Here is a 27,649-nt window from a genome sequence, read left to right on the forward strand (position 1 = left end):
TTTTCCCTTTTGTGGAATTGTCTGGGCTTGACGGGACCTGTGACACGGTCAAAATAGGGGTGGTGGCCACCTCCCATTTTTCCTCTAAAACATGTTATTGGATCCTATGGAAACCCATTGTCCACACACACACACACACACACACACACACACACACACACACACACACACACACATATATATATATATATATATATATATATATATATATATATATATATATATACATATATATATATATATACATATATGTATATATATATATATATATATATATATATATATATATATGTGTGTGTGTGTGTATATATATATATATGTGTATATATATATATGTGTGTGTATATATATATATGTGTATATATATATATATATATATATATATATATATATATATATATATATATGTATATATATGTTCTACAAGCCAGAAGATAGAATATAAAATCCCCCTAGAAAATGGAATTATTTCTGTAGATGGCCGGTCACTATGTAGGTCAATATATAGGTGAAAAGTGACCCTTTCTGAATGTTACATGAGGCTCCAGAAAGCTAGCCTCAACCACTCCAAAGTCTCTGATGTTAAAAGAAGTAAGACTGCAACTGCCCACCAGATGCCCATCTATCAGAGTTTTGTGGGTGGGACTCCTTATGAGAAACCATCAAAGCAGTACAAGGAAATAACATTATTCACTTATGTCACGTCTTTGTTAAATCTTTATTATTTTCCTCTTTTTGTCTCTTTCTGTCTCATCACCTTATTATTGAAACTTGCTTCAACATATTTTTTCTTTTCCTGTACCTTTTTCCTCTGCATCTCCTCTCTTGTGTCTGCTGTAGGCCACTTGTCTTGTTTCCTGTACTTTATTCATGTTGCTTGTTCCTCGTCGCAGCCTTACCAGCCTGTTGCCATTCTTTCCATCTCATTTCATTTCTCATTGCTTGTCTTTCTTTGCTTCTTCAGTCCTCTTTTGTTCTTGTAGTTTTGTTTCTCCATGGAAACAAAGTTGTTGTGGATTTTGTTAACATTGAAATGTCAAAGATAAATTGTGTATTCAAGGTTCATGCTGTACAAAGATTTGTTTTAATCATGTATAACAGATATTTGCAGCTTCTGTGGTTTTTGATGATTTACTGATTTGCAGTTTGGTTGCTATAGAAAGTGTGTACTCGCTGAGTTCATACACCTCTTTAATATTTAGGCAAAACATTGGAGTAGTTTTTGCACGTTTCTGTGGATAATCACTATTCCGGATGATGGACATCCTTACAGATGATAAAGAGGTGATGGAAAAGATTGCTTCAAGATAAATATGACTTTTCCAACTGGTATGCTTTCTGATTAATCTGTACTGAGAAGTGCAAAACCACATTAAGCATAGAGCACTAAGGTGATGGTAGTAACTTGTCTGAAGCCAAGATTGTGCCTTTGAACTCTTTATACTATGGGGGTTGGGTGGGGTTGGTTGGTTGGTCCTGTTTAGAGAGATGGCTATCTGATCCTGTTGTCATATGCTGGCTAACATCCTTTGTTTTTCTTTCAATTTGTCTTAATTTTATTCATCTTTCTGGTCAATTAATGCACTCAACATTAATCCTAGGTGCACTTAAATGATCTCTGATAACAGTTAAATCAGCAGCAGACTTGGATGTTTATTTTTAGGAGCAAAAAAAATTGTTATTTTTTATTTTAATCAAGATCAAGATCATTTCTTTATGAAGAATTCTATAAAAAGGCTTTAAATGTATTTTGTAAATCTGAGATGATCTAAAGCCGAGTGTATACTTCTCTGACAACAGCTTTACGCCCACACGTATGGATGGAGACCTTTTCCTTTTCTGCCTCTCCATTGGTGTGTCAGTGTTATGAAGCACTTTTCTGCGTTTTCTGTGTATCTTTGCACTCCTTCAGTCACGGGTGTATTAAAGTTTCATATTATCTGACTTTCAGTGAGACGTTCTTCAATCTGCTCGATGTCTGTTGCTAGATATGCTAGTTTTTTGTTTTGAGGGGGAATGGCGATGCTGTTGACAAAGTTAAAGGTAGCGGCTTCCTGACCAATCACAGGCTTGCGGTCTCTGTCGCATTTGATGGATAGTTAGAAAATTGGGCTCTACTGCGTCCGTTCTTGCGAGCCTGTTGGAGAGCACTTGTAGTTACAAATCATGCCGTTGCGTGTGTATGTACCAACACAGACGTAGAAGTATAAAATTGGCATTAGTTTAAAACATGTTGTTAAAGGCAGGGGTGTGTAATACTTTTGGTTTGTAGAAAGCTCCTTCTCGTTGGAACTCCTTCAGCGAGCGGACCTCATCCTAGCTCTTTTATTTTGAAGGGTGGTCTGAGTGGACACACTTTAATTTAGTCTCTAATACACTCCAAATATAACCATGATTCAGTAACGTCAGGTAAGTTGATTTATATAGAAATACACAGAACATGGTACAGAAAATACACACACGTGGACATAAAGCCACCTCCATGGTAGACATTCAAAAGGGTATAAAGCTCATGTGGCACTCAGATGGAATCAGTTATTTTATGACCTCAAATCTGCCCTAACTCTAGTTACTTTTAAATCCTAATTAAAAACTTTCATGTATTCATCTTTCTTTTAGTGATTTTTTTCCCCCTCATGCCAGCCTGTTCTGCCTTGCATGAAGGAGCAGGCATCGGTCCTGCTGATGGGTTGTGGACCTTCTACGGTCCTGTCCAGCTCTCCAAGAATAACCGCCAGTCTCCTGAAATCTCCTCCATGTTCTGGAGATTGTGCTGGGAGACACATTAAACCTTCTTGCTGCAGCACGTGTGGATGTGCCATCCTGGAGAAATTGGACAACCTCTGCAACTTCTGTAGGGTTAAGGAATCGCCTCATACTGCCAGTAGAGAGCCAAAACTAGCACGAGTGGAAAACCAGCTGAAAAAGATCAAGAGGGAGAAACTTGAAATGACCTCTACACGTTAAACCAGTCCTGTTTTGAGGGTTTTGTAATTATTGCCACTTTAGTGCACCTGTCGTTAAGTCCATGAACACCAATACAGCTGAAAGTGATTAGCAATGCCCTCAGCTGCTTAATCAACCAGGAAATTATCAGACAGGTTTAATTGAGTTCATGCCAGGCCCAATAAAAAAAGTTTTCCTTTAATTCTTGTGAGCAGTGTATATAAACATATTCTAGGGTGGCTGCGATGGACTGGCCCTCTGTCCAGGGTGTACCCCACCTGATTGCCCATTGACTGCTGGAGATAGGCACCCCCCGCAACCCTACGTGGACAAAGCGGGTTCAGACAATGGATGGATGGATGGATGGATATTCTAGGGTGGTTAAGGGGCATGCTCTCCTGGTAGAAATGTTTGGACATTTTATATTTAAAAGCATCAGTTTGGTTCATTCTGAGAAAAAAAAGTAGAGTTACAGGTTGGTGGTAATGTATGATAAAGTATCTGCATGTTCATGGTGTTATAATATATTTCATTGATTATAAATCCTGTCCTGTCTGTAATCCATTCTGAACACAGACTACAGGGAAATCCTCTGATGCATCCATGCTACTCAGTACCAGAACTGTACCGATGTCACAAGTTTCTGAAAGAACCAATCAGCTGGCAGAGCTCGCTGTTGAATGTGTGAGCGTACAGAACTTGCAAAACTACGTGACTCGTTTTAAAGAACTAAGTGGAATCGAGCTGCTGTTATTTATTTGTTGTTGTTTATACAAGCTAAATATATCTGCAGGGCTTTAAGCCTAGAGCAGAGTTTTATACCTCAGACCAAACCACATCCAGACTTGTTATTAAGTTACGTCCCTCCTTCCTTGGCAACAGCAGAATAGTCTACAAGATATTTCAGTCACAAACATTTATTACTTATTCAGGCATGGTGCTAATTCAATTTACAACATAGTTTTGAGGATGAAATTCAAATCAATACTGTTGCTAATTTTGGACAATGTATACCTAATGATTGCATCCTGTCCTGACACATGAACGGTAACAATTTGAATCTGTCCAGTGATAATTGAAATAAAACTAGATTTGTTCTTCCATGGAAGGCCTGTTGTAGATCAGTGCAAGATGCGTTTAGATTTATAGTGAAGTATTTAGCAGTGTTTTGATATTTACCACAGTACCTGTATTTACAGTATAATATATCATTAACGATGTGTTAGCCACCAATACCAAAGGGAGGCAATGTAAAAAATAAACTATTTGCAAGACTTTTGGCTTGTACTCAAGCCAACATGATCACTGTGACATGTTGAGGCATGACAGTGGGACTTCTGTTTATGCCCTGTGGTGTTTGGCACCGGGACTGGCAGTGGATCCTTTGGGTTCTGTGGGTTAGGGAGTGGTTCATATGTGCCTGTTCCAGCGCATCCTGCAGATAATTTGTTGCATTGAGATGTGGGTAGCTTAGAGTGTAGGTTTGATGTATTTACCTGTTTACCGTGTTCCACTAGCTTGTCTTGAATGCGTTTGTGTTGTCACCTGATAGAGAAAAGCTAACCAGAATCCCTGTTTAAAAATTGCATTTAAAGAAGTTTTCAATCCTTTTTAACTTGATCTAAAACCTCACATCATTCAACCTGAACAAAATATAATCCAAGTGATGTTTGGCTTTCAAGATCCTCATTATGTTGCCGGGCAGTTGTACAAATAAGTTGTCTGTTGGTGATTGGCTGAGTCAGAGTTTTATAAGATTCACTTTTTCCCCTGCTTGTTTTTGTTTGATCAGTTCTACTTTTAAGAAGACGATGTGTAGTTTTAACCATTAATCTCTGGAAAAATTCATTGAAGTCTTGTTTAGAATTAATAAAATGATGCCCAGACATTAAAAAATATTGGCATGTTTGAAACATATAACCATAACAATTAGGTCTAAAATACATGAGCGTAGGTCTAAGTCTCCAGGGACGCCATATTAGATGCCATGTTTCTACAGGAGCCTATATGGACAAAAAGCATTTACTGATCCACTTACCATCTATGTGAAGTAAAAATGAAGAGCTCTATGAGCACACTGAATGTCAGTGGCTAGGTGTAGCTGTGGGAGGATCTTTTTTGATTTGAATATTCACTATTGTTTGAAGATTTTGTCCTAAACAATGAAGCTGTGTAATATTCATAAATCAACTAACACTTGGTTGTGATAACACAACATACCTTTCACAACCTTTGACACGTGCATTGTGCAGCTCCTTTGTATGCACTGAAGTTGTAAAGTCACATAGTAAAGCCATGCTTCAGCTGTGGCAACTCGGAGTATCTACCCCTTTTTGGAATCCATGGTACGAGTGCCAGATGGTGCTTCAACTGGGGATTCCTTACGCTGGCTGGTGGACTTCCAACACTCAAAAGGACTATCCCAATGGGACCTGGATGGACGTGATTGAGAGGAAAAGCCTGCCCAATCTCAACCAGAGGGATTTCTGTGCAACTTAGATTTTGGCTATAATGATTAACTATGCTTGAGCATAGGGATTTCTTTTTGTACAAAATGTTCAAGGACACTCTGCTGCAGGTCAGTGATTGACTTTGTAGTCATATTATCTGACCTTTGACCTTGTGTGGTAGACCAGTGTTTCCTAACCTTGGTCCTCGGGGCACGCTGTTCTGCATGTTTTCCATGTTGCCCTTTTAAACGCCAGTGTTTTCCTGCTGCCACACACCTGACCAAGCCCCCACGGTGCGGGTCTGGAAGTGAGGCCAATGCAGAAGTTAAATAAATTGCAGTTCTACCCTCATCCACTAGGGGCTGGTGTCAGAAGCGAGCAAATCCTCATTGACTCCCATGTTAAAAATACCAATTTCACAGCAGAAATAAACACGTTTACAGCCTGGTTCCAAAACAAGTTTTTGGTTTAATTGGTCTAGTTTACACTCATGACAACTCTGAGGGAGGTGAATTTTTTTCTCACTTGTCTGTTTAAGTGTATTAAATGCCTAAAATTCTGTATGATTAATGAGCATCAGACCCACGTGACCACAGAGCTAGCTCCGTGGAAAGGCCTCCGTAGCCTCGGTCTGAGCCTCGGTCTCGCCTCTCTGAACTTAGACCAGTAGTTGTAGCGTTTATGCATTCCTTTTTGGATATTATTTGTGCAATTGTTGGACAAAATGACTTGCTGTGGCATTAATTGCACTAATAGAGCGTCCAAGGAGTCTCCATTTCATTTTTTTTGGTAAGTAAAATTAGATTTATGTATTTTAGGTCACTGCTGCTTTTGCACTAGCTAAGCTTATCAAATCAGCTAACTAACTACCATTTTAACATGTACTGTTTAACCATGAAATTTAGATGCAATACGGTAAAATAATTAATAGGGTATATGTCGATGGGTGTAAAACCCAGTGCATTTAACATAAAAATGGTGCCCTGTTCTCATGGGAACTGGTGCAGTTTAAAAAAATGGAAATTAATTAATAAAATTGATTATTAAAAGGTTCATATCCTATCCAATAAGGTGATAGACTCAAGTGTTTGGTTTTATATATTTTTTTGTAAAGTATGCATTTTGTATTACTCTTTATCCTAAATTTAGACCTTTTACTTCAGGCCATGATAAGCTATTAAAGAGCAAGTCACCCTTTACAAGAAGCGTACTTCACTCCCACTTCATGTTTGAAAAAATGCAACAAATGCTGTTGCCTAGCAGACCGAGAGGGTGGAGCCACTAACAAATACACACACTCACAACATTGTGACATCATAATGTACCAGTTTACATCATAGCATACCTCTTAGCCAATAGCGGTGGCAGATTTAAATTCAAATGCAGTGAAGAGTTTTTACCTGACAACGGCACAACACTGACAGTTTCAGGCAGAAATTTTAAATTTTAACTAAAATGCACTAAAGTGCAAAACTATTGACTACACGTGTCTGCAGCACGATTAGACACGCATTTATATAGTTTATCAGAAAAAAATTGTTGATTTGGGGGTGACTTGCTCTTTAAGTATTTTAAACTCATATGCTTAAGTAGTTATTTGTACGAAGTTTTCCTCTAGGTGATCCAGAGAGGCTTGACCTTTGGGTAAGCAACCAAAGAAGAGGGTGCTGGACTACCAATTCATACTCCCGCTTGTGTAGTGAACACTTTGAGAGTCATCGCTTCACCACGGACTCCAGGGTACACATACATTACTTCATATTTTGGTTAAGATTGAAAAATTTGAAGCATTAGCTGTATAATATACAGATGTTACATTGCCGTGTAACAAAAAAAATCCCCCTCCCTTGAACTGTCTGTGACTGGGGCTGTTTAGATGGGGAAACGTCATGTTATTAATTTCCATCTAATTCGATGGATATTTATTCTGATAAAGAAATAAATTTTTTGTCAGTCTTTAATGTGTAACTTTATGTATTGTGAAGAATGAAAAATATTCAACTATATCTTCAACTAAAACATTGTGCATTTAAGGAGAAATTAACAAAATAATAAACATTCTACTGGTGTCAAATAAATCAAACTGTAATTAAAATATATATTTTCAAAGTCTGGATTCTGATTAAAATCGAACATATGCTTTATAAATAACAAACACTCTCCACATGGCTTTTACACACACACACACACACACACACACACACACACACACACACACACACACACACTGCTCTGGTGTACTAGTGGGTTTTTGAGGTACAGATAAGCCCCATTCCCACCTGTACCGGGTCGGCCCGGGCCGGGTAGCGTAGGTTGTTTACATATCTGGGTGGCCTGGAATTTTCCCGGGCCAACCAAGGCTCATTCTCAGCCCTCTTCCAGAGGGGTACTGCTTCAGGCTGACCAGGGCAACACGCCCACTGCTGACAGCAAATTCACACCTTCCATTAGAGCAAGCCTCTGATTGGTGGGTAGAATCAGCCCATTCACACCTTCCATTAGAGCAAGCCTCTGATTGGTGGGTAGAATCAGCCCACATGGGCTTAAGGCAAGGATGTGTGGAATCAACCGGGCCAGGCTGGGGCCGACTGGGGCTACCCGGCCCGGGCCGACCCGGTAAAGGTGGGAATGGGGCTAAATTGACCTTGTCTGATGTGTGTGTATGTGAATCTCTTTTTTTAATTAATTAATTTTTTTTTTTACTTTAGGGGAGACTTTGCCTGAAGGACACAGCTGTACCTACAATCTTCTCTTCCTTTAAGGTCAAAAAACATTTTCCAAAAAGGAAAGTACAGGTAAGTAGGAATGACAAGGTAAGTGACAACTCCATTGGTTTTGTAAATAGTTTTGAGAAGGTTGCAGATGTAGAAGCAGGGGAAGACAGTGCCATAAAAGTTGCTATTGATCTGAGCAATATAATGATGTGTGAGGACTTGCCTCAAGAGGTCTTAGTTACTCAAAATGTAACACATGACGTTCCTCTGCAAGCAATTGAGTGATAATGCTCATTTTGGCCACAGTGTTCAACACCAGAATGACTCAGACTCTGGTCAGTTTAACGCTGTGCCATTACAGCCAAATGGCATCCTGAGTGACCATTGCTATCAAATCACAGTCTCCCAACTCGCTTAAAAGGAGAGTTCTGTCAGCAAATGAAAATGTACGTGTAGTTCAGAAAAAGTTTAGATTGCAATCCCAGAAGACAAGGAGACTGAAGGAAAGAATTTCTTCTTTGAAAAGTGTCACCAAAATTCTTCAGAAGAAACTTCTAATATCAACTGAATGTGCCTCTCATCTTGATGGTTTGGATGGTGTTTCAAAAGAGTTGTTTCAGAAAATAAATCAGAAGAAAAGATCATCTTTTTCTGAAAACTTGAAGCTATTTGCATCTACATTGCATTTTTACTCTCCTAAGGCTTATGACTATGCTAGAGAACACTTTCACTTGGCTTTGCCTGCTCAACCTGTTGAGCTACTGGGGGCAGCAGTAGCTGTCCAGTAATCGGAATGTTGCAGATTCGATCCTGGCGCCGGACAGAGAATTCTGCTGTTGTGTCCTTGGGCAAGACACTTAACCCTTAAGCCTGCTGGTGGTGGTCGGAGGGACTGGTGGCGCCTGTGCTCGGCAGCTTCGCCTCTGTCAGTGCGCCCCAGGGTAGCCGTGGCTACATTGTAGCTCATCACCACCAGTGTGTGAATGAGTGTGTGAATGGATGAATGATACACTGTAGTGTAAAGCGCTTTGGAGTCCTTACTCTGAGAGGTGCTATACGAGTGTGGGTCATTTATCATTAATCCGCAGACCATTCGCAACTGGTACAGTAGTGTCTCTGCAGATCCTGGTTTTACTCTTTCTTCATTTACAGCTTTAAAAAGTCATGTTGTTGAGAAGGAAGGAAAAGAAACTGTTTGGTCTTTGATGTTAGATGAAACATATATTCATAAGCAAACTGAGATTGATGGGAACCAGACTCATGGCTATGTTGACATCGGAGCTTGTGAGATTGAAAATGTTGTTGCAACACAAGCGTTGGTCATCATGGTTTTTGCCATCAACGAGTCTTGGAAGCTCCCGATTGCCTACTTTCTTATCAACAGCATGAATGGGAAAGAAAGAGCTAGCCTCATTCAAGAGAGTCTGTGTAGGCTTTCTCGACATCAGAGTTAGGGTTGTATCCTTGACATGTGATGGACCCTCCCAAAACATGGCCATGATCAGGGAGCTTGGTGCCAATCTTGACATAATGGACATGAGATCATACTTTGTCCATCCAGCAGATCACACACAGAAAATCCATGTTCTCTTGGATCCATGTCACATGCTGAAGCTTCTTCGCAATGTCTTTTCAACTGTTAAAGTTATTGTTAGGGAAGATGGTCAGCTAATATGTTGGCAGTACATTGAGGAGTTGCACAAGCTTCAGGAGAGGGAAGGCTTGCGTCTTGGCAACAAACTCAAAATGGCTCACATTCAGTGGCAAAATCAAAAAATGAAGGTTCACCTTGCAGCCCAAATCTTTAGCAGCAGCGTGGCTGCTGATCTTGAGTACTGCGAGCAACAACTGAGGTATCCACAGTTCAGTAGATGTGCAGCCACAGTTGATTTCCTGCGCACAGATGCTGCTGCTTTTGATGTTCTAAATAGCCACAAGCCACTTGGAAAAGGACACAAAGCACCCATCACACCAAAAACTAAAGAACGTGCCATGGTCACTTTAAAAGAAACAGTCTCTCCTCAGAGGGCTCAAAATCATAGGGAAAAACAACAGATTGGTACATGTGCATTCCACACAGAAACGGACACCCATCTATGGTTTCATTGCCTGCTGTAGAAGTGTGATCGGCATCTATGAAGACCTTGTAGAGCACTCAGCTGCTCTTTGTTGATATCATCTGACTTACAAACTCAGTCAGAACCACTCGGAGCTGTTCTCTGCAATCAGGGCACATGGTGGTCACAACAACAACCCCAATGTAAGGCAGTTCAGAGGGGCATACAAGCTTCTTCTTGTTAGGCACCAGGTTAAAAAGGGCACAGGTAACTGTCTTCTTCGTGACAACACAGCCATCCTTGACTCTACACCAGCAACTGTGAACATTGCACGCAGGTTGGATGTGGTGCCTGTAGAAGCACTTGTACCTGAAGATGACTCCATCTGTGATTTTCCAGATGTCAACAACCTGTCAGTACAAAGAAGCAGCGATTTCTTACATCACTGGTTTCATTGTCAAAAAGTTGAAGCAGAAGATTACATGCATGCCTTGCTCACAGGCACTAACATCGGATGAATCGGTGCATCCACTCTTGGCATTGAAGGACAGAGGTGGATTACAGAAACCATCACAAGGCATCACTGCAGTTTGCCATGCAACAGAAAGATGCTTCCAGCGGATTCTTAAAGCCAATGAAGGAAAGGCTCCACGTGGAAGAGGAACTACAGCAGCCATTGTTGCCCAGGTTGTCACTGACTGTTCAGAGAAAAATCTCTTCCCGCAGCTGCACAGCCACATGTTTGACATGTGTGCTGAAAGTAATCATGTCCATGTTCTGGTAAAGATGGCTTCTGCGTGGTATTGCTGAATTAGATTAAATCATATAGCACAGCAGGCAACGGACCGAATAAAAGAAGGCAAAACTGTCTGGACTCCATTTTTATGGAGATTAGAGAAAAGCTGTTCTGGTCATCTCTTTTAGTCTGTCTGTACATTTTATTATGTGCTTGTCAGAAGTTATGACCATGAACATTTTTCTGATATTTGCAGACAGAACATAAAATATGAAGAGCCTTACTTTCATTTGAAATGTAACTTAGAGCCTGCATGAACAGGGCCTAAGTATACTGGGATGAAAACACAAACTTTAGCAGCACAAACATAGCACAAATGTTTGACTCCAATTTTGTTAGATTTGAAGAAGGTGTGGGGGCCATCTTCACTTGGGTCCTTCAGACTCCTGTTTTCCAAACTCTCTCAGCTGGAAAGCTCCGCTCCTCTCTACTGCTACTTGATTCTGGCCACTGTCACTCAGGACGTTCAACCGGAAGCTCTCAACTGTCCACCTTTGGCTAAATGGCAACATTTTTTAAGTCTGGCTAAAAGTTTGTTTAGTCTGTCTCATAATCATGACAGTTATGTCATATTTGATTCTAATTTTAATTATTCTGTTTCAGGTGGAATTGCTGTGTGATTCCTGTGTCCTGTGGCCGATGACCTGTGTCAGCCCGTTTCTGGATGTGGCCTTGCTGAGTTATCTGTAGCAAGGTGCTCGGCTGTCTGGGAGGTGGTCTGAGTTGGTGCTATGCTCTGTGCTGGCTGCTGGTTTCCTGGTGCTTGGGGCGGTTCCAGAGCGCACCTGATCCTTGGAGGTCTCACAATTCACATCCCAGCACACGCACGAACACATGCTTGTTGATGTTTGTTGTTCATGGTTTACATGTTTATAGTTGTTCTCCCCACGTTTTCTTGATGATTCTTAGAAATGTTTCTTTACAGGTGCAGCAGCTGGTTGCTGTTTTTTATGTTGGTTTCCTAGTTGTTTTTATTTTCCTCTCCTATTGTTTGTCCTCTATCGACTCTCTTTATTCCAGACTGGTTCAGCATTTACATGCTAATGTGGTGATGCATAACCCAAACCAATATTACAATAACATAAATTTTTATTCAAGGGGAACCTCGTACACAAAAGGCTCCTCTTTATGGAGCAAATCTGTTCAGCACATTCTGACAGACAGACCACCATTCACCTGTCATGTTGCTGTACAGGACATTTTTAGAGTTTTTCTTTTTAAAGATAAATAATATTACATTTAAAGAGCAATACTTTCACATTATCATTTTCCCACACTTTCTGTATACCTGTATTTTGTTGTTTTTCAATAAAGAACGACAAATGATTTAAGTTTATGGGTTTTTTTAGCACACGAATGTCTATCTGTAAAAAATATATACAAATATCTACAAAGCTAATATTTACATAACAAGTATGATTGGGTTTTGCAATACGGCAGCCTCTACGGTTTATTTTAGGAAGATTTTTAAACCAAGTAAAGTTAGTAAATAACACATTTCTACTGGCTGCTAAGAAACTGTTGGACTTAAAATAGGCCTGTTGTAGAAATAACTGCATAAATGATTCTTCCCTCCTTTTTTGTCTTAACCAAAGAAATTCCAGTAATTGAGCAAAAATATTTATTTTTTTATATTAGATTTTATAAAATAACAGGACACAACGTTTTGGTACATTAAAAAAAAACATAAAATAATTAAAGGGACCCAGACAGCTGCAGAGTGAGTGTAACACTGGGTTGTGAAGGAAGAACAGAGTTGTCAACAGAGTTATGGCTATAGATAAATTATATCAACAACACATTAGCTATAACAGTCAGGGATATGTTTGCCTGAAAATAAATCTGTCCTAAAGGCCAAATCCAAAAGCAGCTAGATTCCCACCTGGAAGTATTTCACTGCTTTTGGTGCTGGCCATTAAGACAATCTGCAATATTAGTTAAAAAAATATCATTTCCTCTATTTGTGAACTGAACTTTGTCTGACAGAAATATCCCTGGACTGTCATGTCTGATGTGAGGATGCACAACAACGGCACCATTTAAGCTAGAAATAAATCTAGCCATAGCACTGTTGACAAACCTCCTGGCCTTCTCAATTTTAGCAGGTTTTACACCTGCCCTCCATCTACACCTTTGGGTGATGGATGACATGATGATCATTCAATGAGGGCGTAGAAGGTGAAGCCGGTGCAGGACCTCCTCCATCATGTTGACCAGCTTCACACTGCTGACCACCCCCATGCCATTGCCGCCACAGTGGATAAGAAGGGCATCAGGAGCTGCTCTTCCTCGCAGGGAGTGGAAAAAGAGGGGGAGAAGGTATTTCCACCTCAGTCCGCCCCAACCGAACCAGGAGACACGGACGTCAGGGAGGCCAAGGTTGTCTCCGAGGGTCTCTGCAGCTCTCTGAGCACCACGCCTCACGTAGCTGTCTCCAATGATCCGAATGGCTTTGGAGAAAAAACTAACAGGTTTGGCCTAGCTGTTTAAAGTACAAAACTATTCATGAAGTGGTCATGACAAGTACTTGGTACTTACACGCTGCGTTGTGTAGCCGACGTTGAAGACACACAGGCTGCCATGGTGACCTTTTAACAGATCTACGAAAAAAATGTAATAATCAAACTTAAAAACTCCCAGACCTCATTTCATGATTGCTAATCAGCTATGGCTGATTTATTGTTTGGATCACAGTGAGTTACACTAATTCTAATATATATTTTATTTATATTATACATACATAAAGTCTACTTGGCTTTACAAGATACAAAAAAGTACCGTAATTTCTGGACTATAGAGCGCACCTGAATATAAGCCGCATCGGGCTAAAAGCCGCAGATATCTACTGAATTGAAAACGTAGTTTAACTGAACGTAACTGAACTGATCAGAATCAAACAAAACAGAAAAGTTGTTGATTAGTTTATTCATCGTCCTCCTGCACACTGAAACCACTGAAGTTATCATCTTCAGTGTCGGAGTTGAACAGCCTCAGAAGAGCTTTGTCACATACCTTTTCTGTGGCGATGTCCGTGTCGCTCTCCGTGTTGCTGTCATCATCCCGGGGTGAAGCTGGGAAAACGAGCAGCGCCGTTTTACTGTGAAAAAATTCCTCCTGGGCGCTTTCCGTAGCAGTCCTTTAACCATTCCTTCATTAGACTTTCCAACATCCATCCTTTCTGGTTGACTAAAGCCGCACCTCATTATAAGCTGCATGGTTCAAAGTGTGGGAAAAAGTAGCGGCTTCTCCTCCAGCTTCATTGACCGCCAGTCAGCTTCAGGGTTCATTTTAAGATCCTGGTTCTGGTCTATATGGCCTTACATGGACAAGCACCACCATACATTGGTGATCTTCTCAGTCCCTACACCCCCAGCAGGTCCCTGAGGTCCAGTGATCAAAGCCTACTGGTTGCGCAGCACCAGGCTAAAGACCAAAGGTGACAGATCATTTGCTGCTGTGGCCCCCAGACTCTGGACCTCTCTCCCCCTGAGCCTGAGCTCAGTGGACTCAGTGGTCTCCTTTAAAAAGCAGCAGAAAACTCACCTGTTCAAGCTGGTTTTGGTGTGACCTTCATCACCCTCTCCTTCCTCAGAATCCACTGATTTCCCTCTTTCCTTTTCACTCTCTCTCTTTCTTTATATTTTGTAATCACAATTGTCTATTTTTTGCTAATTTTAAATATATTTTTAATCATTTTGTTAATGTAATATTCTTCTTTTTTCTTTTTCTTCTTCTTTTTCTTCTCCATGCTAGCCCTTGGTGTCAGTGTCCAAAACATAAGAGTAGAACCAAGAAGTGAAATGGGATTCATCTTATCCTACTTTTCCCAGCAGATGATACACTTGGATTAAGAGCTGTCAACATCTTCTACAGCAAAAACCATCACACTTATAATTATTTTAATACTTTATACTGATGGTGACATTTTCCCAGTATGTTTTAGATTGTGGGTTTTCAGTGATTGTGGTTAGTTGTTTTTATTTCTACTTCATGTGGAAAAGTAATCAGTTTTCCATCTCACTAAGTCTGCTCATTTCCTACTATTCAGAACCTTTGATGCATCATGGTTGAAAAAACACTAGTCTAAAATAAGAAAAATCTGTCTGAGAGCAAAGTATTGATGTAGTCTAATAAATATTGATCCCTTTGTGTGGCTTTCTGATGGGCGTCGTATGGACACATCTAGCAAAGTGGCTAGATGGGTTCAATTGGACCAGATTATTTATCTAAGAAGCACCAGTTGAAATATATTAGCCTTATAATGTTTAAATTTGATTTTTTTAATATTTCCTATTACTTTTACATTAGTTATTTTGATAAATAAAAATATATATTTAACAGATATATTTAAATTTATTCAAGCATAACATGAGAACAGGCCAAAAATGGAAAATTCTCTTGAGTCACCTGACTCTGAAAGGCACTGTACAAATGTGGGTCATTTACATTGTAAACATTTTCTGTGCAAAATTACAACTACTTCAATTTAAGGTAGTAATAGTAAGCGTGAAATATTTTTTTATTTATGTCTCTCAACAGCAGTTGAATCTCATTCTCGCAAAGTGTGATGCCAACATCTGTGTATTAGTTTGTAATGTACTTTTTCTTCTGTATATTGCAGGTACATTGATGAATTATTGATAAAGACCCTCAGATAAGAAAAGCAAACCATAGCTGAAGATTCCTGTTTTGTTTTATTGGTTTTCTAGCTGGCTAGCTACACATAGCTACATGCTGTGAGGACAGCATACGCTCACTACACAGGGAACATTTCTACTACCCAAAGTTTTGTTCACAGTTTTTATGCAGTTTTTTCATTGTCGAGGCTTCTACGTGAATCTATGCAACATCGCTGAAGGTGATATGAGGACATTGTCATTGTGACCCTTCCAGTAGGATTGGGCAATAAATCGAAAATGTATCGTTATCGTTTCTCCGTACTCAAAACCAGTTGTTACCAGTTTGGGGGTGAAACTTGATGTAGGACTTAAATTTGATGCTCACATCAATTCTGTGATCCGGTCCAGTTTCTTTCACCTGAGACGCCTTGCTAAAATCAAGCATATGCTGTCGAGAGCCCACCTGGAGCGGGTACTGCATGCCTTTGTTATTTCTCGGCTTGACTACTGCAACTCTCTATATGCAGGGTTGTGTCAGTCAACACTGCGTCGCCTACAGGTTGTGCAGAACAGCGCTGCCAGGTTCCTGACTGGGACCAGGAAACGGGACCACATCAGTCCAGTTCTGGCCTCCCTGCACTGGCTTCCGATTTGCTATCGCTCACAATTCAAAATCCTCGTCTTTGTTTATAATTTCTTCCAGGGTGGTGCTCCCCCCTATCTGGCCACTCTCCTGAACAAACATTCCCCATCACGTGCTCTGCGCTCCTCTGACCAAGGCCTGCTCGCTGTCCCTCGGTCTAGGTGTCGTACCCGTGGGGACCGGGCTTTCTCAGTCCTAGCACCGTTACTCTGGAACCAGTTGCCACCCTCAGTTAGGCTGTCCCCTTCTCTGCCAGTCTTTAAGAATCACCTAAAAACACACCTCCTCCGCTTGGCGTTTCCAGAACATGTTTGATTTTGGCCCTATTTTATGTTGAATCCATTCCACAGTTTTCATTGGTACACTCAATCCATCCACTCAATCCAAATGTGTTTCACACATTTGTCCTTTACCAGAATGTTTCATCTATCTTGTAATTTCCATTTTGTATTTTGTAATTTGTATTTTGTAATTTGAATTTCTTTTATTGTTGATTTATTCAATATATTTACTTACAACTGTACCATGTTCAGCGCTTTGGGCTTCCTGACAGGGTTGCGGAAGGCGCTTTATAAATAAAGCTTTGATTGATTGATTGATCGAAATTTTTAACTCTTATCGTGATCATTTTTCCCATGTCAATAAATTTGATAATTAAACAAAATGAAAAGATGTGTATAGGTTGGCAACATTCATGTCCCTTTAAGAAGCTGTACCACTGTGAGTCACATTTTTATGTGACTCAATGTGATACATGTGACCGCCCCATCTAGTGGACAAATCTTATTTCTGCGTATACCTGCAGTTATCATCCATTTATCGTTATTGAGGTGAAATCCTCAATAGATCGTGATATTGATTTTAGGCCATGCCGCCCAGCCCTACCTTTCAGTTACTGTTGGGGAATCTAAATACCATCTGATTAATGCAATCTAGCTGTGTACTGACTTTTAGTTCATTTTTCTTTACAATTTTATACACCTGCCACCAAAGCGAGCACTGAACTGGAAATGTCAATCTATAATCTATGATTGTCAAAACTGGGCGAAGGAAAGTAGGCAGTGCTATATAAATTCAGTATTTGTATTACTTTCTGATTAATTAAATGCATATGCATGATTAAATGCATATAAGATACTCATGTTCAAACATTCCTACATTTTTTAGGCTTTTCTTCAATAATGTCATAACTTCAAAAGAAAAGTGAATTTTGGAGCTAATGAGGTCTGTAATATAGATGAAGTTCTTGTTTAAAACTTCTGTTTTCCTACATATGTTCCCAGTCTAATAAATCATATTTATTATTTTGATATTTCACCCTTGATTTATTCATTATTGGCTCACCCTCCCTTCTTTAATGATTCCCTTTGCACATATTAACAAATCAGAGGATTACATTTCTGTTCTGTTCATACTTGTCTTTCTTTTGCCCCTATTCACCTCATCAGGTTCCCTGTATCAGAGCCAATGCAGAGCTTGAAGGACAGACTCGCATGTCTCTTCAAACCTGTAGTGCCCTGCAGTACATTTATTTTCCACTTAGTCACACATACAGTTGATTGTGAAGTGTGTTTCCATCAGAGTATGAAAAAAAGTTGATGGCAGGTCATTGACATATGCATGCCTTTCAAGAGTCTTTGTAGAGAAACAGCATTCATGTTTAAAAGGATCCTTGTCAGGGAAGAAGAGGTCACATTTGGAAGGAGGTTTACCAAAATAAGCTAAACAAAATAGATGTGGTGCCTTTGTTGATTACTTATAAGTATGTTTAAAATGTATATTTTACATTTTTAACATCACTAATTATTGTGCTTTAGTGCATGTTTATTTGAGTTGACGGTCTTCCACATTCATTTTACATTACTGAACTTTTAACTGATTCATGATTAATATCAGTCATTTCATATTGTTGATTCAGTTTATGTGCAGAGTGAATAGACATGCAAAAGTAGTTGGACATGCATCACAGGCAAAATAACCATAAATAAGAAGTGCATAGAAGTCAGTGAATCTGCTTCATGACACTGTTTGGTCCAAGTTTTACTGTCACAAATAAGCGCTAGGGTGTGCTTAAAGTTTGTTTGATTTGTGATTCCTGCCGGTTTCACCATCCATGTTACGTCAGGTCTGTTTATCCTAATTTTTTGGTGGTTTCTTTTCCTGTTCCCTTCATGAGTGTGCTTAACACCATGGATCACACCCTGCTAACTTACGTCCACTAACTCCAGCTGTTTCTGATTTCTCCACCTCGCTCAGCATGGCTTTTCTAAATGCTCCATTTACAATAAGTTCTATTTAACAATTTAATTCTCACTCAGGCTTTTCCCCAGCGCTTCAAAATCTTGGCCCTTGCTTGGCCTCCGCTCTCATAGACAATGTACAGTAGCGAAATGGTCCAACTCCAACCTGGCCCATCATTCTAGAAAGTGTTGCTCCTGTTTCTTTGCCTGAGCTAATCAAATTAGTTAACACTATGAAAACTCTATGAAAACCTTTGCATACCCCTTCCCTGCATGTATGACATAAAGCTGTATGCCAAGAGCGAGCGAGACATCAACTTACTGATCCACACCATCACGATATACAGCATTGATATTGGAATGTCATTCGGACTTGAGAAGTGTGGTCGGATGGTAACAAAGAAAGGGAAGGTAGTCCACACATAAGGGGTCTCACTCCCAAAAGGAACATTAGCAGACATTGAGGACAGCCACAAGTACTTTGGTATCCCACAAGCAAATGGCAACGTCGACGAAGCCGGCAGCCACAGCCAAATATCTACAACAATTAAGGCAAGTCCAAAGAAGTCAGCTCAATGGCAAGAACAAAATCTGGGCAATAAACAGCTATGCTCTGCCATTAATCAGATATCCTGCAGGAATAATAAGCTGACCAAGGAAGAAATACAGACCACAGATGTTAAGACGTGGACGCTCCAAACAATGTGTGGAGGGTTTCATCCCAAATCCAGCATACCGAGACTGTACACTAGCCGTAAGGAAGGAGGCCGAGGACTAGTGAATGTGAGAGCCATTGTCCAGGATGAAACATCCAAGATCCATAAGTACATCAAGGATAAGGCCCTAACAGATGACATGCTCAGTGAATGTCTCAGACAATGGAAAACAGAGGAGGAGATGCTGGAAGTACCATTGTGGGAGGACAAACCCCTACATGGGGTGTACCACCAACGGATAACTGAAGTGGATGATGTCAAGAAATTTAACCTAAAATGGCTAGAAAGAACTGGTCTGAAGGACAGCGCAGAGGCACTAATCATGGCTACCACACTAGGCAAGACCCATGGCATAGACTTTAGCAAAGAGGCCCCTGAGGCTCTCCACTACATAACTGCAGGATGTAAGATGCTGGTAGGGAAAGCACACATGGAACGCCACAATCAAGTGGCTGGCGACATGCATAGTAACAAATGTGCTGAGTATGGACTGGAAGCCCAAAAGTCAAAGTGGATAACACCTCCTAAGGTGGTTGAGAACGAGAGAGTCAAGCTCCTGTGGGACTTCCAGATCCAGACTGACAAAATGGTGATGGTGAACAAACTGGACAATGTGGTGGTGGACAAACAACAGAGGACAGCCGTTGTGGTTGATGTGGCAATACCAAGTGATGGCAACATCATGAAAAAGGAAAACAAGAAACTACAGAAGTACCAGGGCCTCAAAGCAGTAACCCCCAAACTGGAGGAGTGGCTAAAGCAGATCCCAGGAAAAAACACCAAACATGTCAGTCCAGAAATGTGCAGTTCTAGGAACAGCTAAGATACTGCGCAGAACCCTCAAGCTCCCAGGCCTCTGGTAGAGGACCTGAGCTTGGAAGGATAAGACCACCCGCGGAGGGTGAGATGGGAACTTGGGATATGGGAATAAGCATTGTTATCATCAACAAGAAAGCGCAAAACACCAGTCGCAGTTTTCTTGGTACAAACTACTTCAAATAGTGCATTTCTTTTTGGGACTCTGGTAGATTATCCTCAAGTTAAGGTAATAGCGTCCAGCTGTTTCTCCTAACATTGTTGAGCGGAGAACCTCTCACACCAGTGGTATTCTTTTGGAAAATGCGCAAACGTGTAATGAATGGAAGACCCAGGTAAATGCATAAGTGTGGTGGTTCAGTGAGACAGACAGCCAGAGGGTCCAATTGTTTCTTTCAATCCGAGCAGTGTTATTGGCCAAAGTTTAAAGAAAAATGTCGGAGAACCACTTCATTTTATAATATGTTAGAATGTTGTTAAGAGGCATGAAATAAAATGTTTTTTGCATGCTTGTTTGCAGGTTTGCCATTTTAGCTTTAATTTGAAATATGAAACAGTCATCAATGATTTCTGGATGTTATGTCGGTTTCCCAGGCAGCAGCTTAACAAACAAGGCATTTCACATCATTGCCACAATCCTCACCTCTTAGAATTAAAGGAGCTAATCGAAACATAGATTGTTAGCTGTATCAGTCTGGCATGCTTAGCTCAAGGCTACATCTTTTTCTACTCTCATCTTTCCTCCTATTAAGAAGGAAAAAGGTGTGACTGAGTTTGCATCACACTGAAACTCTTTCTTCCTCTGCCCTAAAGAAAGCAGTTGTCCAGGCATGAAAGTACGACAAGTTAAGGAGACAGGGGAGTGCTCAAGGAAGGGCTGACTGCAACAACAAAAGAGGGAGGCTAATGTTGAAACCTGTTGTCCACACAATCAATCAGTAAGGTTTTCCGAAGAAGCTGTAATGTAAGCCATCACTTTGAGAATGTGGATATTAATATTTGGCATTCAAAGAAAGATGATAGATTATTGTGAAAAATGTAGTAACAGTCAAGGTCTTTTTTTATGGTCAACATTAACCATCCAGACTAATTCTCATCTCCGTATTTCTTTATCTTATATTTTTTTCCTCACATCGGTCTCTTTTTCCATCTCTTAGGTTGTATCCAGATGCAAAGAACCTTTCAATTAGTAACTTTCCTTAAAAATGGATTTTGTAAGAGGATGGCCATCAGTCGTTTTCATCATATATTGCAAGATTTTCCTGACATTAACGCTGCTGAATTAACTGAAGTACTTACTGTCTGCCGGGTCTTAAAAAGTCTTACACTGACAAATCCCAATTGTATGTTTTAAAAGAAGCTCAATGATTAACTTTCTTGTCGTCTCATCTGACCTGCGGCCGCATGTCTTGGACACTCGGGTGAAGAGAGGGGCGGGGCTGTCAACTGACGACTACCTGGTGGTGAGTTGGCTTTGATGGTGGGGGAGGATGCCGGTCAGACCTGGCAGGCCCAAGCTTATTTTGAGGGTCTGCTGGGAACGTCTGGCAAAGTCTCCTGTCATAAAAAGTTTCAATTCCCACCTCCGACAGATCTTCCAAAATGTTCCGGGGTAGGCAGGGGATATTGGCTACTAGGGCTGAACGATTTTAGGAAAAGCTTGAATTGCAATTTTTCTAGCAGAAATTGCGATTTTGGTTCAATTCACGATTTTCTGCAAACAAAGGTCCAACACTAGCCTGCCAAGCCATTCTGGTAAGCAATTAGTTAAATATTTTCCGATGTTATATCAATAAATACACACAGCGGTAAAGCTGGCAACACGTTATTTTACGTATCTGTAGATTACTGAATTATATTGGGACAATATGATGGAGCTAATCAGCTGAGAACGAGTTTCTGAACTCAAAAATGCTGTTGTCCACATCTTTTCCGACAGCGCAAGCTATTCCTCTTCAAGAATTATTAACATGTTGATCACGATGATCTTTGAGAGCTGAATCATACGAATGTCTGTATTTACGAACTCTGCCATAACTAGTTCTTGCCAGTACGCCATGTTTTTCTGTGTTCAGCCATCCGCGTGGTTAGAAAATTTCCTAGGTGCACGGTGCGGAAAGTTTGGGCCGTGTGGAGGCCAGGTGGAGGGGTGTGGTTGTGAAAATGACGCAATTTTGCCACGCGGAGCCGTGCGAACCTCGCGGACGCGTCAAGCATAAACCAACCTTTAAGTCTGATTCATGCTTCTCCGTCAGCTACGCAAAGGGACAGACACGCACGGCTTGACGGAAGCGTTTTGCTTTCATACTTCTCTGGCTCCTGGGGAGTGTTGCAAAGTAATTCCCCACCAGGACAACAGAGGGCGTAGTGCTGTTCTTTGGTATCTTGTCATGTATCCGTCCAAGATAGTGTGTTTATATTGTGTTTTTTGTATATGAGGCTTTTTAACACGGATAAATTTGTCTCTCATTCTTCTCCACCTCTTCATGCGCTCGCCACCTCTAAACCCACGTTTCCTGTCATTTCCGTCCACAAATAAAACGCTTGCTGCGTATCTTTTCACTCATTCAATCACGGGGTATTAAACGTTTATACTTTAGAGTTTTTCCGCGAGGTATTCTTCAAGCTTCTCCGTGTCTGCCGCTAGTTATTCTCGGCTTTCTTTATGTTTTTGAGGGCGCAATGGCGGCGGTGTAGACGACAGCGGTGCCCTGACCAATCACAAGCTTGGGTTCTCCGTCTCGTTCGACGGATGTTTAAAAAAGTGGGTTCAACTCCGTATCTACTTGTGTGCCTCCCGGGGCCCTAAGCAACGACGGATAATGGCGTTGCGTGTCTCCGCACTGACGCAGATGGAGAAGCATGAATCAGCCTTTACTCAACTACGTTCTCTCTCTCTGTCCTGGGCTCACCTACAGTGCCATTATTATCGGCTCTATCTGATATGTGTGGAAACATTAAACAGGGAAAAAACCTGAACATGCAGCTCTGTCAGCTGTGGAGTTGGGCTCAGCTCTGGACGGTACACCACACCCCCCTCCCCGCGCTGGCTTTTGCCGCTGTCATAACACAGGGGGAAAACCCCGGATGTAAAAAAAAATTACACAACAGATCCTGGATCAGTCAAACCCGCTAAAACCGCAGCTTTGGCGTTCACGTGATCGTGCTGTTTGAAATCACTATTTCGGTCCAAAAACGATAGATCATTCAGCCCTATTAGCTACGTTTACATGCGCCAAATTTCCCCTATCTGATTCAAATGTTGGTTGATCGGAAATCCCAAATCTCTGTTTACATGGACACCACTGAAAGGTATATAGGGAGCCTAAGTCTCCTCACTTTTTGGTTGGCTCATGGGTCCCCGGAAGAAAAAAATGAATGCAAGTCTACGGGAAAAAAATTGCTATTTTCTAATCCCCATTTGCCTTGGATCGCAAATATGTTGTACTGCAATTTTAATGCAAACTAATAATGGTGTTTTGACCACGCCAGTCACGTACTTTGAGATTTATCAGCTTGCAAAAGTTTGTAATTAGCATGACTACAAATCAGACATTGGCACGTCACCACAGAATCTCCTCTCCCTTAGCGTAGCTGCTACTTACCAAACGACCAGATTTAAGGTGGTTCTTTCCTCCTGAAGGAAGGATTTGAAGTTTGCAGAACTTCCAGCCATTTTCCCTCAGTTTTTCTCAGTGTCTGGTTCGATGATGTCACTGTCGTGAAGCGCATTTGTAGTCTTGGACTTATTTTCACACAAAACCTAAAATAGCGTTTCCCCGAAACTAGCACTTTCTTGGTATCAAACTATGTCTTTGAAATTAATGGACTTCATATACAAGCGGAATTAGAAAATTGCGTTTTTAGTCTCATTGACTTGCATTGTTTTTTCATTCTAACGTGCGTGCGTGTGTGTGTGTGTGTGTGTGTGTGTGTGTGTGTGTGTGTGTGTGTGGTAGATGGTGAAATAAATATACCTATGTGGAATTCGAGGTGGTGCAACAAAGAAATTTAATAAATTGGTAACATTTTTCTCTACCCCTGTCAGTCATGTGAGCCTTTTTCCAGGGGATAGATCACCTGCCCACCTACTCACCTGTATTCACCTGTCTGCACCTGTTCAGATACTTGAGACCAAAATAGGCTGGGGCATAGCTGTATTATGGGGTTGTGATGGGGCTTAGGGTTAGTTGTGACCTGCAGTCTCAGACTTGTAAGGCTGGGTCTGTAGGCGGTTCTGTGAGGATTTTACTGGATTTGTACGTTTTAAGATACAATAATATAATGCCCACTCACTTAGCACACACTTGCAAAATCTAGCATTATGATTAAGTCCTTCGCCTCTTCATGAAAACGGTTCAGAGGGGGCAGAGAATCTTGTTCAAGCATGATCACCTGTTTTTCTATCCGCCACTCACCCTTGCAGGAGCTTTTAAAACGCTGTACAGAGGGACTAAGCTGTGGACGAGGAGGGAAAGGAGTTTTCTGCCAATAAAAAAGTTTGCAGTTAGATTCCAGCTACTTCACATCTCATATGAACATCTGTCAGACAGAATGTTGGTTTGAGTATCTGAAGGACGAAGTGTGGCTTTGACTGATCCTCAGCAGTAGAAAAGGCATATTTAGCTTATGGTCATGTGATTTATGTTTATTCCTCATGTTAAACAAGCTTTTTTATTTGGTTTAATGATTTTTTTGTGTGATTCCTGTTAAAAGCAGGGATTTTCGCTCTTAAATCAGCAAAAATATATTTTGTGCATTACAGCAGGCTATACAAATAGTTGTGAACAAACAAAACTGGTCATTTCCATGCTGCCAGAAAAGTTGATCAACCCAGAAAGGATGCCGCACTGGACAGTAGGAAATAAAGGAACAAACTGGTAACCAAGGGCGTCATTGTCCATTCCCATTTATCCCAGGATTTGACAATGAATTCAGTGAGGCCAGACAATCATAACTCATTAAATAATTAAAAGAGCAGCGACCCAGAGGTTCTGATCATTCAGGCCCACCCACAACTCAAATAACATCAACAGCTTACTTATTTTTTTTACCTGAGATCAATGCAGATATATTTGCGCTGTGATATTGTGTTTACACGTGTCTTTATGCTCACCTATAATATTATGTTTTTATATTTTCTATAAATGGTATTCATGTTACATTTGAAATCAGGACAGTTATTGGCATTTCACACGTATTACTTGTTTTATTGGTTTTTATTTTCATGTAGTCTCGTGCTTTATTCTCTTTGTTCATTTCTTCTTAGCTGCTGGAATATGTTGGCAAAGGAAAGAGCATCATGGATGTTGGTTTGGCCCAGGCCCGCCACCCACTCACGACCTGCTGCCATTACTATGAAGTGGAGATTATTGATGCTGGAGAGAAGTGCTACATTGCCCTGGGTCTGGCAACAAAGGTGAGCTTTTCCAGAAGACTTTGCGCAGCTTACTTTCTTTGTTAGTTGTTAGCAGTAACTCAGAAGGTAGAGCGTGGGTTGTCTAGTAATCAGAGGGTTGTCGGATTGATCCCAGCTCCCTGCAGAGAATTCTGCTGTTTTGCCCTTGGGCAAGACCCTTCTTGCCTTTTGGTGGTAGTTGGAGGGACTGGTGGTGCCTGTGCACGGCAGCCTTACTTCTGTCAGTGTGCCCCAGGGCACACTGACAGAAGTAAGTGTGCCCCAGGGCAGCTGTGGCAACAGTTGGCGCTTACACACTAGCGTCGGTACGGTCTGGGTTTTGTGGGGCTGGATGGCGTGAGTTTGGTCTCGAATGGGCGGTGTAGTTTTCACATATAAATCCAAGGGACTTCTCAGGAATGCAGAAATCTCTGAGCCCATGGGCAACGTTTAACACGCACGGGAAAGTTTGCGGTGTTCTCGGTAATAAGATAAACAAAGGTGGGCATGAGCTGTGTTGCTTTTGGAGAATCTGAACCACTTTGTTTTATTAATTTGTTGTGTGCGTCCTCATTATCTTGTGCTCTGCTGCAGACACACACACACACACACACACACACACGCACGCACGCACACACACACACACACACACACACACACACACACACACACACACACACACACACACACACACACACACACACTTCTTTCTCCACTGAGCAGATGTCGCTGGGGTGAGAGCTCTGATGCAGAGGACAGGCCCACACGCACTCTCTCTCTCTCTCAATCTCTCACACACACACACACATACGCACACACACACGCACACATATGGTTCACTCTTCCCCTGTTCCCACTAATCGGCAGCTCTGTGCTACAGACAGAGACGTTTACTTAACAGCATCCAGCATGAGTGAATCATGCATGCGGGAACCCCCTGCTGGCTGATTCTACTCGCAAGTCTGAGGCGGTGGGCGTAATTTCAGCCGGCCGATCAGTTCGTAGTGTCACCTCGGTCCCAGTCTAACTGCTGGGGAGGAGGTGTGAAAAAAAGAGTGGCCTCGGAACCGAAAACACAAATCTGACCCGTGTGTGAAACCAAATTACGAACTGACGCTAATGTTTAAGCGCCAAATGTAGCTCCTCACCCTCTGTGTGTCCGTGTAAAATTCTTTGGAGTCCTCTGATTCTGACACTACACAAGTGCAGGTCCTACATTCCAGTTTTTTGTTTTTTTTTTTCATTTGAGATGCCTGGCTAAGACCAAGCCCCTGTTGTCAAGGGAACATTTACAGTCTGTCATTCATCGTCCGGTCTCTAAACTCCTGTTCATCTCCAAGGTTTTGGAAAATGTTGTGGCTAAAACACTCACAGCTGGACTTGATGAACATAACATTTGTGATGGTGTACTGAAACGGCTCTTCTTCACGTAGCACTTTAGATGCTAACAGTCATCCTCTGCACCAACAAAAGAGACCTATCTGGACCAGATCAGGACAAAAGGAGCTTTGGGTGTGAAATGTTAGGTTATGCATAAAGCCATTGTTCCCTTAAGGAGAGGAATGAGGTAAAACACAGGTATTATGGGACATCACATCCTAGTGTGGCCTGGTTAAAGACTCATCTAATCATGCCTGTAAAGGCAAATGAGCGTGACGCTGGTTGGTGGCCCCGCCCTCTACCTACAAGCTCCTGATGTCGCTGACATTTCTTAGTTCGATAGCCATTCTTCACCAAACTTGGCTGCGAAGGGGGCAGCTCTGCATTGTACCTCGTTTCTCTTCTTCAGGGAACAGTGATTATATGAATAACCTGACATTCCCTGAAGGAGAGGAACGAGGTGCAACAAAGGTACTATGGGAAATACAAAAATGTACCATAAGAAGTCATCAAACCTGGGCTGAGAATGCAAACTCTGTCCTGAGATCAGGATGACTGAGTCTTCCTTTTACAGTTCACACAGTGTTTCTGTGGGCCTGCAGGGGGGCCCTTACACCAGACAGACTGACTGGGAGGTAAGGGCTGGGATCATCGACCAGCAACGGGGCTCACCACCACCGCTGGCGTTGGGTTTTTAACCGGAAACCCATTAGTGGCGGGGAAATCAATAGTTTTTGCTGTGCTCCACTACCGTTTCTCATCAGTATTAGCGAAGGGGAGGCCCGCGGTTCATTTGCTGCTGTGCCTCGTCAATGTCAGCAGGACAGGTCGGGCTGGGAGGGGCGGTGGGGACCATGCTTAGCCTGGCGGTTGA

General features: G+C 41.4%; 1 protein-coding gene across 2 annotated transcripts in view; it reads left to right on the forward strand.

Moving 5' to 3' along the window:
* The window catches only part of LOC107390377 (SPRY domain-containing protein 3), a 91,121-nt gene that overhangs the window by 19,127 nt on the left and 44,345 nt on the right, over nucleotides 1-27,649 (forward strand). For both annotated transcript variants that reach the window (XM_015967042.3, XM_054745727.2), the window contains exon 7: nucleotides 25,267-25,416. In XM_015967042.3, the coding sequence (XP_015822528.3) occupies nucleotides 25,267-25,416 (150 nt within the window). The remainder of the gene's footprint in view (nucleotides 1-25,266; nucleotides 25,417-27,649) is intronic.

Source organism: Nothobranchius furzeri, chromosome 15, assembly GCF_043380555.1.
Source record: "Nothobranchius furzeri strain GRZ-AD chromosome 15, NfurGRZ-RIMD1, whole genome shotgun sequence".
Taxonomy (NCBI): Eukaryota; Metazoa; Chordata; class Actinopteri; order Cyprinodontiformes; family Nothobranchiidae; genus Nothobranchius; species Nothobranchius furzeri.